At 42.3% G+C, this 20949-nt stretch overlaps 1 protein-coding gene across 3 annotated transcripts in view; it reads left to right on the plus strand.

Annotated features, from left to right (window-relative positions):
• ATG2B (autophagy related 2B) overlaps positions 1 to 20949 on the plus strand; it is a 95090-nt gene that overhangs the window by 15730 nt on the left and 58411 nt on the right. For 2 of the 3 annotated variants that reach the window (XM_006133706.5, XM_025189916.3), the window contains exons 7-15: positions 4036 to 4132; positions 7767 to 7949; positions 11152 to 11306; positions 12154 to 12268; positions 13736 to 13997; positions 17705 to 17855; positions 19459 to 19551; positions 19742 to 19930; positions 20469 to 20742. In XM_006133706.5, the coding sequence (XP_006133768.2) occupies positions 4036 to 4132; positions 7767 to 7949; positions 11152 to 11306; positions 12154 to 12268; positions 13736 to 13997; positions 17705 to 17855; positions 19459 to 19551; positions 19742 to 19930; positions 20469 to 20742 (1519 nt within the window). The remainder of the gene's footprint in view (positions 1 to 4035; positions 4133 to 7766; positions 7950 to 11151; positions 11307 to 12153; positions 12269 to 13735; positions 13998 to 17704; positions 17856 to 19458; positions 19552 to 19741; positions 19931 to 20468; positions 20743 to 20949) is intronic. The other variant, XM_025189917.3, reaches the window with a different exon arrangement.

The raw sequence follows: 20949 nt of genomic DNA on the forward strand, positions 1-20949 counted from the left end.
GTTGGTATGGTAAATGGTATTGTGATTTTTAAGTCTAATCATATTCTGTTACTGACCGAACAGCCTTTTGAGTCCCATGTCTCCCTAAACCCATCTGTGGTGTGAGTTCTTAACTACCAGACCCTTAGACCTTTCTTCTCTGCATCTTTACCTCAAAAGGTGTGAAATCCACCCTCTCCCTCCCATCTTTGCACACACTCCCAACAGTTTACAGGCAGTCCCCGGGTTACGTACAAGATAGGGACTGTAGTTTTGTTCTTAAGTTGAATCTGTATGTAAGTCAGAACTGGCGTCAGCCGCTGCTGAAACTGATCAGTTTCAACCGCGCCTGAATCTGGACGCCAGTTCTGACTTACATACAGATTCAACTTAAGAAACCCAGGCGTCCCCAAGTCAGCTGCTGCTGAAACTGATCAGCGGCTGATTCCAGGAAGCCTGGGGCAGAGCAACTCTGCCTCGGTCTTCCTGTAGTCAGCCGCTGGTCAGTTTCAGCAGCGGCTGACTTGGGGATGCCTGGGGCAGAGCAGCTGGGGTGCTGCTGGGTTGGTCCAGTAGCGCGGCTCCTCGGCGCTACTGGAGCAACCCAGCAGCACCCCAGCTGCTCTGCCCCAGGCGTCCTGATTCAGCCGCTGCTGAAACTGACCAGCAGCGGCTGAATCAGGACGCCTGGGGCAGAGCAGCTGGGGTGCTGCCGGGTTGGTCCGGAGCGGCGCTGCAGGACCAACCTGGCAGCCCCCAGCTGCTCTACCCCAGGGGTAGGCAAGAAAAGCCTGGTCTGCTGGGGGGGGGCACTAGCTGCTCCCCCCACCCCAGCAGACCAGGGAGACGGGGAGCAAAGCCGCGGAGCACGCCCGCAGCAGGACAGCCCCGGCGCGCTCCGCGGCTTTGCTCCCCATCTCCCTGGTCTGCAGGGAGACAGGGAGCAAAGCCTTGGAGCACGCCCGCAGCGGGACAGCCCAAGCGCTCCTAGGCTGTCCCGCTGCAGTCGTGCTCTGCGGCTTTGCTCCCCGTCTCCCTGGTCTGCTGGTCGGGAGACGGGGATCAAAGCCGCGGAGCACGCCCGCAGGGGGACAGCTCAAGCGCGCCCGGGCTGTCCCGCTGCGGGCGTGTTCCAAGGCTTTGCTCCCCATCTCCCTGCAGACCAGAGAGACGGGGAGCAGCTTTTCTCGCCCCGGAGGACGGGGGCGGAGGACCGCGGCGCATCTGGGCGTCCCACCGCTCCCGTCCTCCGGGGCAAGAAAAGCCCCGTTAGTAACATAAGTCGGATCCGCGTAACTCGGGGACTGCCTGTATATGACAGAGACCTGCTTGGGGTAAAATAAACAAAAGGTTATTTAATAGAAAAATCACAGATTCAAAGATAATGTAGTAAGGAAGACCAAACATATACAAGTCACCAGGGCTCGACAAATCACTGGCGAGTAGATTTCAGCCAGTCGCCCCATTCACCGGCGGCACATGCATGCGCAATGCGGGTCTTGTGCATGCGCAGTGAGTAGATTTCACCGCCGTTTGTCAAGCCCAGTAAGTCACAATATATAAACATAAAGACTCAGCTTCAGGACATACTTAACTTTTATTTTTATAGGTTGAACCTTTCTAGTCCAGCACTCTCTGGTCTGGAAATATCTGTGGTCTGTCATGATTGTAGTTAGCTGGATATTCATGTATCATGAGTGTGGCCAAGTTTACTGTGGTCCCATAAATTTGTTTAGAGTCACCAATCCTGGTTCTCAGCCTTCTGTGCTGTTATTTAGTTGTAACTTATGTCTAACTGTTTTGTAAAAGCCCAGTAAACAGTGGAAGTATTGGTAATGCTGCTAGACAATATTGATCTCCTGTGATTCAGCAAATTGTGTGTTACAGCACTGTTCAGGTCCCAAGGGTACTGGTGGACTATAGAGGTTCAACTTTGTAATAAAAAATTAAATATGTGTATGAACTGTAGCAACTATAGAAAGAATCTAGTCATGTTTCTACAGTAATGTTACTCCTTTCATAAATAAACAGCGGGTAGTCTTGTAGTACTTTAGAGCAGTGGTCCCCAACCTTTTGAGGTTGTAGGGCTCCAGGGGGCGTGGCTGTTTGCCCGCTGGGCGCCCAGGGGCGGCCCCCCCCCAGCCGCGCGCCCGGGGGCGGGGCCCCCCCCATAGCTGCGTGCCCGGGGGCAGGGCCCCCTCCAAGGGCCGTGCGCCCAGGGCCGGTGCTCCTCCCCCCCCCGCCGAGTGCCGCACGCCCGGGGCTGGCGCTCCCCCCCGCCACACGCCGGCACAGTGTTGGGGACCACGGCTTTAGAGACTAACTATATATATATATTTTTCTTAGTCTCTAAGGTGCAATAAGACTACTTGTTTTTTTAAAGTTACAGACTAACACAGCTTCCCCTCTGAGTCCTTTCACAAATGTTAGTTGTGCTAATCGCTATCACAGGATATCTTTTATGAAGACTGTTACCATATATGCCCTCTAAATACCTGTTCCAGCAAATCTTTTCTCCAACATATAACATTTACCGATGGAGCAACAAGTGGGAGAGTAAGGGCTCTGAGAATTGGACCTTAAATCCTTATGAGCCTTTAAGGGAGTAATCCTACAGCAATCATTGGGAACAAGCCCGTGTTGAAATACTATCTAGTGGTCTTGAGAGAATTAGTTTAATTTTCTTAAGTGTTTTGTTACTGTAGCAGTTTATAATAAATTTGGGTATAACTTAATATTATACAAAATGAATGTTTTTCTTAATAATGACAGGCAGGTTTTAATGTATACGTTATTTGAATTTTTTAAGGTAGTGTACATTAAGTTTTATTACTCTGTTTATAGTATTTTAAATAAGCTTTATGTTGATGCCATTAATTACATTCAAGAATATTAAAGTAACAAAATTGCTAACTGTTAAATTATTATCCTGGATTTTTCTCCAAGAGCGCATATTTTTTGTGTGTGTATGGTATAACTAAATAAATAGTCGTTGGCACAGTAGCAATGTTTTATAGAACCACTATGAAACCCAAAGTTGGAAGCAATTGTACAGTTCAATTTCAGGCTGTTCCCAATTGTAAGAATATGAAGTTTCAGTCCCAAATGTTGGAGGAAGACTGTGTGCTACAAAGCTTCTAGATATAATTTGCAGGTCACTTAAAAGCAGCTTGAAGGTGCTGGCAGCAGAGGAGAGAGTGAAAGAAGAAGAAGAAGAGCTTTAATTGACTTGTTATACAGAGTAGTGGTTGTCCATCAGGAATACCCATAGACCTGTGGGTACACAGAGCACTTCCCAGGGCTATACCAGCTCATCTAGATATTTACCTAGTTGTACAATAGGCTACATCAAAAGCACTAATAAATTCAGTACAAACTAAAATTTCACATAGACATTTACTTGTTCATACTGCTCTATGTACATGAAGAACCTCCCTAGTCCGCCACTGTGGTTCAGCAACATCTGTGGTCCGGCATGATTTTAGTTAGACAGATATCCACTTATCATGGGTGTGGCCAAGTTTCCCACAGTCCCATAAAGTTTGTTTACAGCCGCCAGCCCTAACTCTCAGTTTTCTGTGTTATTTAGCACTAATTTACCCCTAAACATCTTTTAAGAGCCCAGTAAGCAGTGGAAGTGCTGGTAATGCTGTTTAATATTGACCTCCTGGGGTTCGGCAAATTCTCTGGTTTGTCACTGGTCAGGATGTTAGACTAGAGAGGTTCAATCTGAATTATATACCGAATGTATGTACAATATTTATATTCCAATTGATTTATAATTATATGGTAAAATGAGAAGGTAAGCAATTTTTCAATAATAGTGTACTCTGACGCTTTTGCATTTTGTCTGATTTTATAAGCAACTAGTTTTTAAGTGAGGTAAACCTTGGGGTACTCCAGGCAAACTGGACTTCTGAAAGGGGTACACAGTAATCTGGAAAGGTTGAGAGCTGCTGCTGTACAGTGATCATGTACACTCTCAAGTAACTAATAGTTAATTGGAGAAGCTTAAAGGTATGTCTTTATTCTGAGTGTTTATAATTTTTTTTTAAGCTGGATGTCGATGGCCAAATAGACTCTATACACCTATTCCTGTCACCAAGGCAGGTACATCTTCTGTTGGACATGTTAGCAGCCATTGCTGGACCAGGCAAGTAAATATTATATGAATATTAAATGTGTCTTTGAGATAGAAAGCAGTAAAGAAATCTTGCACAATAAACAAGTCCCCTGATTAGGTACATAGTAATTACTATACCAGCTTATTAATATTTATTATCTGTTTATTTACCTAAAGATAATATTTCCCATAAGGTCTCCAGGCTCCATTGTTCTATATGCTGTCCATTTTTGTAACAGTCTTTTTGAATAGCTTAAAATCTTAGTTTGTGCTGACGTGGCAGGTATAATTAAGTGTGTGTGTGGAGAGAAGAGGAGTAGCGTAGGGAGAAAAGGACAGTATAACAAGGGTTGACAACCTAGGGCTCCCAAGCCAAATATGGCTCAGTAGGGAATCAAATATGGCTCTTTTGCTGCTCAAGCTCAGCCCCCACTAGTTCCCCCTGCAGTAGGGAATCGGTGCTAGTGCTCCAGCCTCATGCTCCCTGCAAGATTGGAGTGCCAGTGCCAGCTTCCTGGGTGGTGGTGGGGAAGCCCCATGCCTCCTTGCCAGATCCAGCTTTTGGGGAAGAAGCTGGAACCAGAAGAGGCTCTGCGAGCTTCTGCTTCTCTTCCCCCGGCTGGGGGACAGCAGCACAGGCACATGCTTCCTGGAGGCTTTCCCCTTTGCTCCCATTGGCCAGAATCTGGCCGATAAGAGCAGAAGGAGGCCATGCCTGAAAGCAGCGTGAAAGCAAGTAAGTGGCCCCCCCCCCACACTAAGACCCTGCACTCCCAGCACCCTAATTTACCTCCCTGCCAAGTCCCTGTATCCCCAGGCCTCTCACTCACTGCCCTGATGAGACCCCGCACTCCATCCCCCCTCACACATCCTCTACCAAGACCCCGTACCCTCACCCAACTTCTGTGCCCTCCTTTGCTCCTGTACCTCCCCCGGACATATACCCTACCCACAGTGCACTCTTGCACCCTCCCTCCTGGCCAGACACTTTGCCTCCAGCGTGCTCTTGCACTCTGCCCCCGGAAGAGACACCCTACCATCCAGCCTGCTCCTGCACCGTCCCTTGCTCCTGTCCCCTCCCCCCTGGCCAAACACCTTATTCTCAGCCTCCTCTTGCACCTCTCCCCGGCCAGACGCTCTACTCCCAGCCCACTCTTGCATCCTCCCTGCTGGCCAGACTCTTTACCCTCTCTTGCACCTGCCACTTCCTGCCAAACACCCTACTCTCAGCCTGCTTTTGCACCCTGCTTTCCACCCAGACCTCACCCCCTCACCTCCTCCTACACTCCACCTCCCACCCAGATCCTGCACCCTATCCCACTCACTGGCAGCCCTGTCCCACACACTGAACCCTTCATTTTTGCCCCCACCCCAGAGCCTAGGGGGGCCCACAAAAGCCACCAATCCTGGAAACCTAGAAGACTTAATCTGGCCTGAGGCCTTGAACCTCCCCCAACCATGGGGTTGGAGCTCCAGGGGAGTGAGGTGTTTCAGTTGGGGGCCACATTAGTGAGGGTTGGAGGGTTTTGGAGGGGTTTTTTGTGTTGTTATTGCTTCTCACTTATGTGGTCCCCAGCTGATTTTTCTGTGGGTCAGTGGTCTCCTGACCCAAAAAAGGTTCCCCACCCCTGTCATAAATAGAGACAATGTTGAAACCTTTTGTGCTGGACATCATCATTTACTTTATTTAAAATGAAACCTGGCCAACAAGGCCCCATTTGAGGCCCAGGCCCCATGGTCTAGCCCCCATCTGGCCACAAGAGGGGTCGGGAGCGGCTCTCCTCTTGCTGCAGCATGGGTAGGAGGGGAGGCCACGATCTGGCTGTGGCGATCCTGGCTCAGCCTCTCATCCAGCCACTGCTGCCTGGGTGCAGCAGGCCAACCCAGCCAGGTAAAATAATCCAGCCCCCCATCCCCCCACATACTTTATTTCCCATCCCTAGCACCCTGCCCTGCCTCCTGGACCTCCCACACACATCAACCCCCTGTCCTGAGCCCCTCATATACCCCAATCCTGACTCCTTCACCGCTCCCCACACATTCACAAACTGCATCTCCAGCAGCATCAGAAGTCCCACTAAATAAAGTCTGTGAGTATAATGTTTCATTTATGCTATTATTAATCATCGTCAATTATCAATAATATTAAGTTGTATATTTTAAGTCATGCAAATAGGCATTCTTATATGGTTCTTTGTTGACCACATGTTCTGAATTTTGATGTAGTTTGGCTCTTTTGTTTGAAAAGGTTGCTGACCCCTGCAATATAGCAGTGAAACAGTTTTGTTTGGTATAATTCATAAAATTATATTCTCTGACCAGAGTGGGGTACATCAAGTGCACTTTAATGAGGACACACGATACCAATGTGAGAGTACTTTTCTGGAGACATAATTAATCCACCTCCCTGAGAGATGGTATCTATGTCAATGGTAGAAGCTCTTTTACTGCTGTATCACTGTCTACAGGATGGGAGGGTTGTACGTAAGATTGATATAACTACATCACTCAGGGTTTGAATTTTTCATATTGATAAATGTATGTATATAGACCAGATCTAGTATAATTATGGATGCTCTTATTGTTTATATAAATGTACAATCCTTTTTTGAATACTAGCTGATAAAAGAATAAAAATTATGTTATTGGTCAGGTGTATCACTAGATATATTCCAATGCTGTAAACTCAATTAATGTGTCAGTTTAAATAATGGTTTGAATTCTGAAAAGAATTTTGGAAATACTTTCCTATTCCATTGATTGAATTGGGGCCAAGTCTTTTATAATGTAATTTGTAGATGGTGTAGTCATAATAGGGATGTGAAAATGCATTTAATTAAGTAATGTGTAAATGCTGAAAATATCAGTGGTTATATGGCTTCCTAGGAACTGGTGTGCATGTGCTTTTAAGCTGGCTCCCTGTGTGTACCTGCTCAAACCTGCCTTCCCTCCTCCACAGTGCTGCCTCTGATGCACTTTCATAGCCCTATTCCTTATCACTTTAAAGCCAACATAAGCCAAAAAATTTTAATAAAAAAGTAGCCTGTGGTTACATCTAGACTGTAGGCTTCTTATGGAAAAAGCTTTTCCGGAAGACATCTTCCAAAAAAATTTCTTCCAAAAGAGAGCGTCCACACTGCCAAAGTGCATCGCTTTTTCAAAAGATAGCATCCATTCAGTGTGGACACTATCTCGCATTTAAGCTGTGATTACTGTGGACAGAGTGGCCACCAGGGCAGCTGTGCTTTTTCCTCTTTTGAAAGAACTCCCTCTTCCCGGTCCTCATACGCCTTTTTCTGAAAGAGCTCTTTCGTAAAAAGGCTTCTTCCTTGTAGAAAGAGGTTTCCGAATGTCCAAATACCCCTCTGTTCTTTCAATTTTTTTTCAAAAAGAACACAATTGCAGTGTTGTTGGTTTTTTTTGGAAAAATGGCCATTTTTCTGAAAAAACTCTGTAGAGTAGACATAGCCTGTAACTATTCTGACTACCTAACCTCAAGAGCTTCCTCTTTAAAAAGGGGCTAGTTTTTATGAAGGTTTGTACTGAGAAAAGTGAAAAAGGAGTTAACTTGATGAATTATCAGGCAGTTTCTGACTGGTTGAAGTTTCCTTGGTGGATTGGGAGGGAAATACAATTTGTTTCTATTTCCTCTATTTGAATACAGAGAACCCCAGCAGGATAGAATTGTCAAATAAAGATAGAAAGAACCGACCAATGCAACAGGAAGACGAGTATCGGATTCAGATGGAGCTGAAGCGTTACTTAAGAAAAGAATCTTTGTCAGCAGGAGCATCGTCTGAGCAGAGCTTTTATGATACGGAGACCACCAGAACGCCTTCTAGCCGTGGTGAGTATGAAACGTGATGCCAGTGTATCAGACAGCCTAATATGAACATTGTGCAAAATAATTTTGAATGTACAGTGTTAAAGCACTCTTCAGAAGGGCAAAATAACAGTAACCTTAATAAATTTTTAAACTTACTATTTTCCATTAATTATACCCTTAAATCAGGATATAAGGGCTATTCCTGTAAGTAGCCCAGAATGAAGTCATAGTTCATTTGGGGCATTTAATAGTCTGGATTAAAGATGTTAACTAGCAGTTAATTGACTAGTCGATAAGCACTTCCACATTCCTCCTTTGAAATGTACAAGAACCCCAGTGGGGGCTCTTGTACATTTTTAAGGAGGAATGCATAACTCTGCATGCAGCCCAGGGCCAGCAGGAAGTCCCCCTGACTCCAGGCTACATGCGAGTGCCAGCTTTGAAATGCACAAGAGTCCCCAGCGGGACTCTTGTGCATTTCAAAGCAGCAGCGCAGCATGGATCCCAGGGTCAGTGGGGCACTCAGAGTCTCCCGCTGACCCTGGGCTTCATGCTGCACTGCCGATTTGAAATACCACGCAGAGCTGGGGATAGCTGGGACCTCCCCAGAGTATTTCAAGGGAACTTGGGATCAGCTAGGGAATCCGCCTGGGCATTTGAAAGGAACAGCGCTGCACAGCTGATCTGGGGATCAGCTGTGTGGCTGCCCCTTTGGAACACCGAGGCGGCGTTCAAGGGGCAGCACCACACAGCTGATCACCAGCTCAGATGTGCGGCACTGCCCCTTTCAAATGCCACCTCAGTGTTTCAAAGCACCAGCGCCACATAGCTGAGCCCAAGCTCAGTTCTGCAGTGCTGAATGCGTGGAACCTGAGGTCAGCTGGGGACCCCCCAGCTGATCTCGGGCTCCAGCGTGGCATTTCTGTGGAACCCTGGATCAGCTGGGAACTCTTCAGCTGACCCCAGGTTCTGGGGAAATGCTGTACGAAGCCCGTGGTCAGCTGGGGAGTCCCCAGGCTCCACATGCACAGCACCGCACAGCTGAGCCCAGGATCAGCTGTGTGGCACTGCTGCTTTCAAGTACCCTCTTTCGCTTTACTTTGCTGCCTCTATTTGATAGAGGAAGCAAGGTGGAGGGAATCAATTAGTCGACTGACTATCCGATAAGCATTTGCATTTGCTTATTGGATAGTCGACTAGTCCTTAACATCCCTAGTCTGAACACTTTCACGAGGTGTGGTCACAGAAGACCTCTTGGGGTTGCTTCTCTGTGTGCTGATAAAGCCACTGACACTGGCCACCTTTCTGTCTGGGGCTTCTCACCACCCTGTCCTGTGGGACCAGATCTTCTGGTCTTTCCCAGCCAAGGCACAGAACTGAGATCATCTTTCCCCCTGAATCCCTCCACCCCATGCCAAAGAGCAATACAGACACTAAAACTCTTCAGGTCTTAGGAGAATGCAGTTTCCAGCACAGCAATCAGGAAACCCACTCCCTAAATGGGATCAGAGCCCCAAATAAATCAATCAGGCAAGCCCCCTTTAACAATGAAAGGAGAATGTACATACAAATTGCTCCCCCAGGTAACATTTATTTACACTGGGCTTGATAGTAAATAAAAGTAATTCTATTAAGTGCAAACAGCAGGATTTAAGAGTTTGCAAGTGAAAATTACAAATTTAAATAACAGAAAACGCATAACTAGTTCTAACACACTGAAGCTTACTGCAAACTTACCCTAAAATTGTTCTTATTTCAGATAGACCTACAAGCCATGGAAGATCTTTTTTCCCTGGGGTCTCTGGTTGATTCCTTGGGTGTGTCATGCCAGCCAAAGACAAAGAGCCTGAAAATTTTGCATCTTAAATAGCCTTCCTTTTGGGTGGGAATTCTTTGTTTCTACATTCTCCCTTTCCATCGAAAATTACGTGGTCAGTTCTTACCACTTGTGGTGGTCACATGTCTTCCTAAAACCAACCACTGCTTAGTCTTGGAGGACAAAAGAGGCTGTTTACAAGTGATCACTTAGAAATTGAGGGAAACACCCTTGATGGTTTTCATTTGCGCGTTTAAAACCACAAGCCATTTCACAGTCCATATTTCTAACTTTACATACAAGAATGATACGTACATCAAAATAAGATATATAGATCCAGCAGATTGTGACATTAAAATTGATAGGTTACATGAGGCATTTGGTCTAAAGCAACTTCCAGTTATTCATGTTGTATCCATAAGACACTAATACACAACAAAACAGATACTAGTGCTAGAAGATCTAGGGATGTTAAAGACTAGTCGACTATCCAATAATGTAGAGGCATCAAAGTGTGGTGAAGGGGTACTTCAAAGTGGTAGTGCTGCTGCTTTGAAACCCCAAGGCAGTGTTTCAAAGGGGCAGCCGTGGGTCCCCAGCTGACCCCAGGTTCTGCTGCCACGTAGAGCGGGGGCTTTGGAACATTTCAAAGGAGGAATGTGGAACTGCCTATTGACTAGTCAAGTCATCGATGGAAATTCCGTCGACTAGTCAATTAACTGTATTTTAACATCTCTAGTAAAATCCCTTTCAGAACTAGTATTTGAAGGAACTAACTGAAATAAAGAATACCATAAAGCTCCATCTTTTAGTTTTCTGTTATAAAAACCTAGTTTAAATAGTCATGGATTGTAGTAATGTATTTGGATTTAAGACAGGAATTTCATGAAGAAACCTGGAATCTGAAAGATATCAATACTTAGATTAGCATAGCTCCATTAACAAAGGTTTATAATAACCTAGTATTTTATTTGTTTTAATGGTTGTGTATATTTACTTTTTAATTTTGAGTCCATGGATCATTTGCTACTGACTTTTTTTAGGTGCCAGTTTATATCTGATTCAGCTTGGGAAGTATGAATTAAACACTGCAGCCTGTAGCAGTCTTAAGCTGCACATGAAAATAAATGTAAACATTTTATATTATGTGTGTACTTACTCCATTGCTGGTATTTGGTGTTTTGTGTTGCTTTGACACACACTCTTTTTCTTTTAAATCCCTTTAGTTATTACTGAGATCTAGTATAAGTGAACTAGGAAATGTTGTGAATAAACTTTTTAGCTAATTAGCATCATATCCAGGATATTTTGTTTCTGTAGCTATTTTAAATTTAGTGTATTATAACTAAAATGGATATTTGTCATTAGAAAAAAACTCATAATTGATTATACACAATTTCTCCTTAGAAGAAGAAGTTTTCTTCTCAATGGCTGACATGGACATGTCGCACAGTCTCTCCTCTCTTCCACCTCTTGGAGACCCACCAACTATGGATCTAGACCTGTCACTAACTAGTACATATACTACTACACCGGCAGGATCTCCATTGAGTGCAACAGTGGTATAGTCTTGTTTACATTTAACATCTTTGTAGAGTAGGAGTTTTATTTTATTTTCACACTGATTCCTCATTGCTAAGTCATATTGAAAAATCCTTAACACAGTAGTAAGTACGCACATGCAGTTTTCTGTTCCTGTGGCAGTATCAACAGGCAAATTTGCGTGGTTCCTTAATTTATAAAGTCACTTTCTGGTTTTCCTTTATTAAGGAATTAGATTTTCAGTGGTAATTACCATAGCAAGCTGCAGCTTTGAAACTTGAGATTTCCATTCATTGTGACATGTTTGGTTAGCAGACCAGGAAATAAGACTATGTATGTTTCCAAACTGCTATACGTTTATTTGGAGTATTTGTGACAGACCCTGTTCTACAGCTCTCTGTTTAATATAAAAGACCAGGAACAGAATAAAAGCACACAAATTTGTGGTATTGCTTAAGTTAACATAGCCTGTCATTTATTTTAAGTATTACTGTGGTTTAAGTTACCACTACTCAGTTCTTATGCACATGCTTTTAAATATTTTCCTGAATAGGGGTCATAGAGAGCAATTCTAGTTTCTCTTGGGTAACAGAACATGTACCACTTGTGAGGGCAATGTTATCTACCTTTCAGAAATACTAGAGTAAGATCATGATAGAGTTAAGAACATGTCTTGACACCGAGATAAAGAGTAAACAAACTATTGATTAATATACCATGAAAATGGCAAGTTGGAAAGCTACTTTTGATAGCATACAAACAAAGGTCTTGCATTCTGTTTTTTTGTTTTATGTTACTGGTTGTATTAGATTCATCCTTGAACTGTTGTACTATGGAAATGAGAGATCAAATATATTTGTGTTTTAGCTTCAGCCAACTTGGGGTGATTTTCATGACCCTAATAAACAAGATCCTCCACAGCCACCAAGAGGTACATCATTTTCACCCATTATTATTCACCAAACACCTTTAAGAAGGACTTGTAAGTAAACATGTGTTTACTTTCTCATCGTTTTATACTGTTGTTGGACATATTTTATTGTTTTTCTGAAACTCAGCAAAAGCAAAATCCAGACCACCAAAATGTCACCTTTCCCTAATCACACATTAATTGAAGTAGCAGTTTTCCTCTAGACATTATAGTTTATAAAGGTTTTGCTAAGTGCTGCACTTCATGACGTAAGTCTACTGCACAGATTCCTGCTTAGCTGCTTTTTCATAAATGAATGAGATGGTTATATGAATGTTTTTCATTTAGGTGGGGGATTTGGCCACATTTAGAAATGCGGTAAGGGAAGATAACCAACTAAACTACCAGAGTGGTAGCCATGTTAGTCTGTAACTTTAAAAGCTATGAGTAATCCTTCGGCACCTTAGAGACTAACAAAAAGAATATATAGTATCATGAGCTTTCATGGTCAAAATACACTTCTACAGATGAACTGAAGAGAAAAGAAATCTGATGAGGTTCAACAAGGACAAATGCAGAGTCCTGCACTTGGGATGGAAGAATCCCAAGCATTGTTATAGGCTGGGGACCAACTGGCTAAGTAGCAGTTCTGCAGAAAATGACGTGGGAATTACAGTGGATGAGAAGCTGGATATAAGTCAACAGTGGATATTAGTGCCCTTGTAGCTAAGAAGGCTAATGGCATATTAGGTTGCATTAGGAAGAGCATTGTAAGCAGATCTAGAGAAGTGATTTTCCCCCTTTATTTGGCTTTGGTGATGCCACATCTGGAGTATTGTCTTCAGTTCTGGGCCCCCCACTATAGAAAGGATGTGGACGCATTGGAGAGGGTCCAGTGGAGGGTGACCAAAATGATTAGGGGGCTAGCACTTGACCTATCAGGAGAGACTGAGGGATTTGGGTTTGTTTAGTCTGCAGAAGAGAAGGGTGAGAGGGGGATTTATAGTAGCCTTCAGTTTCCTGAAGGGAGGTTCCAAAGAGGGTGGAGAAAGGCTGTTCACAGTAGTGACAGGTAGCAGAACAAGGAACAATGGTCTCAAGTTACAGTGGGGGAGGTCTAGGTTGGATATTAGGAAAAACTATTTCAGTAGGAGGGTGGTGAACTACTGGAATGGGTTACAAGGGAGGTGGTGGAATCTCCATCCTTAGAGGATTTTAAGTCTCAGCTTGACAAAGCTCTGGCTGGGTTGATTTCGTTGGGATTGATCCTGCCTTGGGCAGGGGGCTGGACTTGATGACCTCCCGAGGTCTCTTCCAGCTCTATGATTCTAACTGGAAACTTGAGTAGTTCTACAAAGAGTGTAAATCTTCTATAATTAAATTGTCTCAATGTAATATATTCCAATGTATTAGATTATCCTTATTGTGATTTCCGTAGTATCTGTAGTTTGACATTTATGTATTTCTTAAGGCTATGTTCATAAATGTAAAAACTGTGCAGGCTTTTAGTGAGAAATGTAATTTAATTTTATATTTCAGCCCTTCCATCCAGATCTGTTTCAATGGATGAATCTAGGCCTGAACTTCTTTTTAGACTGGCACTGGGCACTTTCTCGGTATCTGTACTTCACATTGACCCTCTTCCACCACCTGAAACATCACTGAACCTTAACCCACTGACACCAATGGCATTGGATTTCTTTACCCGAATAGAAAAGATTGATCCAGTTAAGTTTTCAACAGAAGATTTTCTGTCCTTCCGAGAAGTATTTGCAGAGGCTTGTTCTCATGACCACCTTAGGTACAACTTTGCCTATTAACTAATACAACAAACAACCAAATATTTTAAAGCAAGTTTGACAGTTTAGGTTTATGGCCATAAATATTTGGAACCATACATACTATATTTGAAGTACTAGAAATTTGTTTTTTTCATTAGATGTTAAAATAGTTTTGGACAGTTTTAGTTCCAAAATGTAATATTTAAAAAAAAAAAAAAAGAAAAGAGGGAACTATGTGTGTACAACTCATCCTAAATCTCTTTACACCAAGATAAATCAAAACAGATGCAGGTTTTGCAATCGAACACACACAGTCCTGAGTATAAATCAGGATTTTCTCCGTTTTCTGCGGCATCTTTAAGAAATAGATATAGTTTATAGAGCAACCTTATTGTACATGCAATCTGTTGTTTTGAGTTTGGTTTTCTTTTTAGTGCTAAATGAGATGGCTGTTGGGGCACAGAAAAAAGTGAACAGGGAATCGAGATCCAGTTTTTCCAATCTTGCCAAATTATAAAAGCGGCAACGAGTTCTGTGGAACCTTATAGACTAACCGAAGTGTTGGAGCATAAGCTTTCGTGGGCAAAGACCCACTTCGTCAGATGCCAAATTATAGTATGTGCACTGTAGAGATTTTATGTGTTCCTGTGAATCATTAGACTTTGATCACAGTTGAAAACAGAATAGGAAAATAGGTGGATTCTGTTATCCTAGGTTCCTAAAGGCAGAGCCTATTGTAAGTACTAATGCAATGATACTCAGACCTCAGTGGTTCAGGAGTCAAATTAACAAGCAACACCACCCAAAAGAGGCATAGTAGTGTGAATTCATGGTTTCATTTGCTATTTTATATATATTGTTCTCATAGCAAAATAACTCTCTTGACCAAATATTCTACAGGTGGTTAATAACAGTTAAAGCATCTTGTTTGGCTAATATCTTACACTGGTTAATAATGAAATTGCACAAAGATTTACAATCATGTGCTTCAAAGAGCACCAGGAGATGCATTAAAGAGCCATTTGCAGCTCCCATGCCTCAGTCTGACTATCACTGTAAAATGTATTTCTTTATAGCAGATATATAATATATATGGATTATCAATTTCAGTTAATTCATGCAGTTAACTCAGAAAAAAATTAATCACACTGTTAAATAGAATACCAATGGAAATGTATTAAATATTTTGGATATTTTCCTATATCTTACTATATATTTTAGAAATGTGCATCTGTCTGTCCATTTGTGAGTCCATTTTTTCAAGAACTCCTCCTAATTGGTAAGAACTAGGTCCATCAAATTTGGTATGCAACTTCTGCTTATCATAACTTAAAGCAAGATAAAGATTTGGTTGTGCCAGGACAATGGGATGTGCATGGAATTAGACCCTTTCTCATAAAATGGAAAGGGAGGGGTCTGGTAGGAGGGACAGTCATCCTGTAGAATGACAACTGGAGCAGCAAGGAACCAGAGATGGGAAGCAGGACTGCTATAATCCCATTGGACCAGTAGAGGGCAGGGCTGGAGAAAGGGTCAGCTATCTACTATATATATTTCAGAGAGTTTGTCGGTTTGTGTGTCCATTTGTTTCTGTGTTTCTGTCCCCCAGCCAGGGGACATGAACCCCTCCCCTGGCTGTGACCACTGAAGTGGTCATGGACTGGTGCTTCTCACCTGGCCCTATGTTGCCGCAGTGAGAGAGGGCTCAGGTAGTCTGCTGTCCTTTGGACAGCCTGCGTACTGAACCCCTCATCCCCAACCCCACCCCAGAACAATGACTTAAATGAAAAAAAAACCAAACTTATTTGAGTTAAGGACTCAAACAAGACCGAGTAAATCTTCTGGTTTTCAAATGTGTTGATTTCAGTCACAACACAGAATACAAAAGTTCTTTCTTGATTATAAATTTTTAAAATGATAAACCAAAAGAAATAGTATTTTTCAGTTCACCTCTTACAAGTACTGTAGTGCAATCTCTTTTTGGTGAAAGTGCAGTTTACAAATGTAGATTTATTTTTTGTTACATAACCACTCAAAACCAAAACAATGTAAAGCTTTAGAACCTACAAGTTCACTGAGTCCTACTTCTTGTTCAGCCAATTGCTAAGACAAACAAGTTTGTTTACATTTACGGGAGATAGTGTTGCCCACTTGTTACCTACAATGTTACCTAAAAGTGAAAACAAGTGTTTATGTGCCATGTGGCAAGGTCCTCACCCAGGCCTCTCGCTCTGGGTCCCCTTCTTTGGCCACAAATCAACCAGAGACCCTTTCTGGGGCAATCACCCATGCCTTTTATTGTCTGTGCCAACTTCCTACCATCTTCTATTTACAGAGCTTTGTTCCCAGCAAACTCCGCTAGCCTCTCCTTCTGACTGGGGAGCACACTCAGCCACCCTCTAGCTAAGGAGGCCCACAGCTGCTTCCCATTAGCCCCTCAGGCATGGGCTTGCTCTGCTGGCTTCCATTGCCCTTTTCAGCCAAGCTGTAGTCGCAGAGCTCTGTTTTAGCCAGCAATCTGTCACAGCCAAATATGCTAAACATTTAAATGACCCTTCAATGCTTGTCCACCATTCCAGAAGGCATGCTTCCATGCTAATAATGCTCATTAAAAATGTGGTAATTAAATTTGTTTCTGAATTCCTTGGGAGAGAATTGTATGCCTTGTGCTGTGTTTTACCCACATTCTGCTATGCATTACATGTTGCAGCAATCTTGGATGATGACCCAGCACGTGTTGTTCGTTTGAAGAGCACTTTCACTATAGATTTGACAAAATGTAAAAAAGGTACCAATGTGAGATTTTAAAGAAATCTATAGTACTCAAACCAAGATTTGAGACTCTCAAGTGCCTTCCAAAATCTGAGAGGGATGAGGTCTGGAGCCTGCTTTCAGAAGTCTTAAAAGAGCAACACTCCAATGCAGAAGTTATAGAACCCACATTAACAAAAAAGAAAATGGTGGCATCTGACTCTGATAAAGAATATGAAACATGTATTGTTCCTCACTGACTTTGAATCATCAGGCAGAAGCAGTCATCCGCATGGCCATATATCCACTAAAATGGTGGTTGAAGAATGAAGGGATGTATGAATCCTTAGTGCATGTGGCCTGTAAATATCTTTCAGTACTGGCTACAACAGTGCTCTGCGAAGGCCTGTTCTTATTTTCAGGTGAAATTGTAAATAAGAGGCAGGCAGCATTATCTCCCAGAAATATGAATAAACTTGTTCAGTCAATCACTCAGACAAACAAGAAGTAGGACTGAGTTGACTTTTAAGCTCTAAAGTTTTACATGATTTTATTTTTAATGCTGTTTTTTAAATATACTACATTTTTAAACTCAACTTTCATAATAGAGATTGCACTACAGTAGTTGTATTAGGTGAATTGAAAATATGTATTTTGCTTTTTACAGTGCAAATATTTATAATACAAAATGTGCAGTGCTCGCTTTATTTTTTATCGCGAAATTGAAATCAGTATATTTGAAAATTTAGAAAACACCAAAAAATATTTAAATAAGTGGTATTCTATTCTTGTTTAATAGTGTGATTAATTACAATTCATTTTTTAATCAGCTGACAGCCCTACTATATATGTACTCACACACACATATCTCAAGTGTTTCTGAAATTTCAAAGTGATTACCGCTGCCCATTTTATACATAACGTGATTACAGTTATCCATTTTATACATATTTATACTTTTTATTTCCCATAACAGATTTATAGGTACTGGCATCAAAGTCTCTTATGAACAAAGACAAAAATCTGCTTCTCGATGCTTAAGTACAGATTTGTCCATTGGGCATATGGAACTATTGGAATGTCTTTTCTCTACTGACTCTTGCTCCAGTCAACCTCACTATACAGAGGTAATTAAAGTTATTGTTGTTAGTAACTGTTGTTGGCTATGCAAGTGATGTTAGCCAATGAACAAAATGTTGACAGAAGAGGTTTTCAGAAGGGAAATCCTAGGTTACTCTTAGAATCGGAAATGTTAAAATTACTAATTTATTGTATTTTTGTAGTGATTGGGTAGCATTAAAATGTGACTTAAACCTTAATTGAAAACTCAGAGAATGAGCTAGAGTGACCTCTTTCCTTTTCACCAAAGGGTCAAGTACAGGGTTGGGCAATAATTTTTGATGGATGGTCATTCCAGGAATTTGGTAAGTGGCTAGTGGCCACACTTTTCTACAGTATTAATGGAGAAGGTGTGAGGTTTGGGACACAATTTGGGTACAGGATGGAGCTCTGGGTAGGAGTTTGGGGTGCAGGAGGAGATGAGGGAGTTTGGGTTCAGGAGGGGGTTCTGACCTGAGATGGGATTGGGGAGCAGCAGTAGTGCAAGGCCTGGATGCAGGAGGAGGTTGTGACTTGAGCAGGGGTTTGGGGTGCAGGGTGGTCAGGAGCAGGGAGGGAGTTTGGATACAGGAGTGTAGGAAGGGTGCAGAGTGCTTGAGTGTAGGAGGGGGTTGCAATCTTGGGCTGGGATATGGGAGAGGGTATCGGTTCAGGCTCTGGTTGTGAGACACTTACCATAGATGGTCCCCGGCTGGTGTCTTAGGCTTCCTGGGTGCTGCGGCACCACACGCTGCTCAAAATGGCTGGCTGCTCGGTCCAGCATGTGTCTGTGCACTGCTTGGGGAAAGCGAGCAGCCTGTCTCCATGTGCTACATGTGCCCACTAGCTCTGCCCTTGCCAGCTCACATTGGTCCAGTCATTGGGAGGCTGCGAGGACAGTGCCGGGGTGGAGGCAGGGCGAGGAGTTCCCCTCTCCCCTAGGAGTGCGCTGCACAGACACACGTATACTGGTCCCTGGCTACTTTGAGCAGCATGTGGGACTGCAGCATGCAAGGAGCCTGTCTCAGGGTCCCCGCTGGGCCATAAAGACTGAATCTGAATATTTGGTAGGCCAGATCCAGTCTGTGGGCTGTATTTTGCCTGCCCCTGGTGAAGTATGTAACTTTCTCTAATGTTATGTGTGTGTGAAGCAAAAGGAGTTGTTTTTAAAATTAGGTTGAAAATTTTCAAAGATAGGGCTGTTTCCCACCCTGTTGAACTGGGCAGGTTTTCTTAGGTTTTTTCTCTTCACGCATCTCATGCTGAAATTGAGATGAGGCTGTGATGTTGGATTTGTGATGGTGGCCCTAGTTGTTGTTGTTTAGGTGCTATAGTCCATCTGCTCCAGCTGTATCTGTGCTTATTGATTACTTCCTCGGTCCTCTCAAATATGGTATGTGAGGCTCAGGACCTTCTGGGCAGTTTTGCTAGTCTGAATCAGAAGTTGTGTTTTTTTGTTTTTGTTTTTTTTGTTTACTGGATCTTTGACTGTCAGACAAGCAGCTGAACACAGAATTTGCTGGCATCTTAGGCAGGGCCATTTGTGGCGCTTTTTAGGTATACTGTGCCTTTTACTGCTCTCTAGTTCTTTTGTTTGTTTTGCATCTATTAATTTTTTTTTTAATTTTCAAGCTCCTAACATTTCATTCTGAAAATGGAAATGATACACATCCTCTTCCATGCCTTCAGCTCCATTATAAGCACACAGATAACAGAGGACCTCAGGTAAGGTTTGAAAAAAACCCACTTCACTGCCCTGTTGCATTATACTGTAGCATAATGGTTTTTGTAATCTTTAAAGGTAAACTTACTACTTTGGTAGTTGTATATAAAGATGTATATTGCAAGAATCTTTTGTTTTTATAACTTACTTTACAGTGTTTCATTGAGAATATTAATGTACTTATTTTTGCAGGGTAGTCAAGGAAGACTGAGCTGTGTTCCACAGAAAGCGGAATTACAAATCAAATTAAGTCCAGTATTTTGTGAACTGGATATCAGTATTGTAGACAGACTAAATTCTTTGCTTCAGCCACAGAAACTAACCACTGTAGAGATGATGGCATCTCACATGTACACATCTTACAACAAACACATTAGTCTGGTGAGTGACCAGTGACCAGTGAAATTAATTTATGTGCATAGTGATAGGCCTGGAAATACTGAATAATAATGAAATATTAACACATTAGTCAAATTTGACTATAACTTTTAAAATCCAAGATTTTCCAGGACTTTACCTCTTAGTCTCTTGGAAGGTTGTTGGGTTTTTTGTTTTTGTTTGTTTGTTTTGTTTTTAATGCAAGAGTCCCAAAATACCATTTGACCTTCCAATAATGAGAACCTAGAAACAGCTCTGCATTCCTATATAGTAGCTCTGTCTTGAATACTTTATTTTATTTTTCAATCCTGATTAAATATAGAAGCTTGACAGTACCTGTTCTAAAGATCTTAGAAAAAAATATGGGTGACCCAGATTAATTTATAGGTCATGCACAGTACTGTATGAAATCGTATTAAAAATGCAGGTTTACCTATTACAACCATTGTATCATGTCAGTAATTGCTTTCATATTGTAAAGTTTGCTGCTTCTCTAATTAATGCTGCTTCTCTAGTTTGTTTTTCATCTTATATTTTTTAGCACAAGGCATTTACTGAAGTTTTTCTGGATGATTCACGTACACCTGCAAACTGCAGGGTTTCTGTGCAAGTCATTTCACCAGCATTAGATCTTTCTGTTCGTTTCCCTATACCTGACCTACGATCAGATCAGGAAAGAGGACCATGGTTTAAGAAATCACTTCAGAAGGAAATCCTTCATCTTGAATTCACAGATATGGAATTCAAAACTGAATTTATAGGAGGTTCAACTCCAGAGCAAGTTAAATTAGAGCTTACCTTCAAAGAATTAGCAGGTAAGAAGTACAAATGTTATATTACTTCTAAGTATACTTTCCCATTGTCAGCCTTTTGGTTGACAAAGAGATTTTGCAGTGTTTAACAGAACTTTTGCAAATTCAACTTCCATTTTGCACTTAGGACCAATTTTATCAGTGTTACTTCAGTTTCTGTATTTTTCTAATAAATATGCTTAGATTTAGATTCTCTTAGCATAGTACAAA

This window comes from Pelodiscus sinensis, chromosome 5 (assembly GCF_052426305.1).
Source record: "Pelodiscus sinensis isolate ZL-2025 chromosome 5, ASM5242630v1, whole genome shotgun sequence".
NCBI classification, from domain to species: domain Eukaryota; kingdom Metazoa; phylum Chordata; order Testudines; family Trionychidae; genus Pelodiscus; species Pelodiscus sinensis.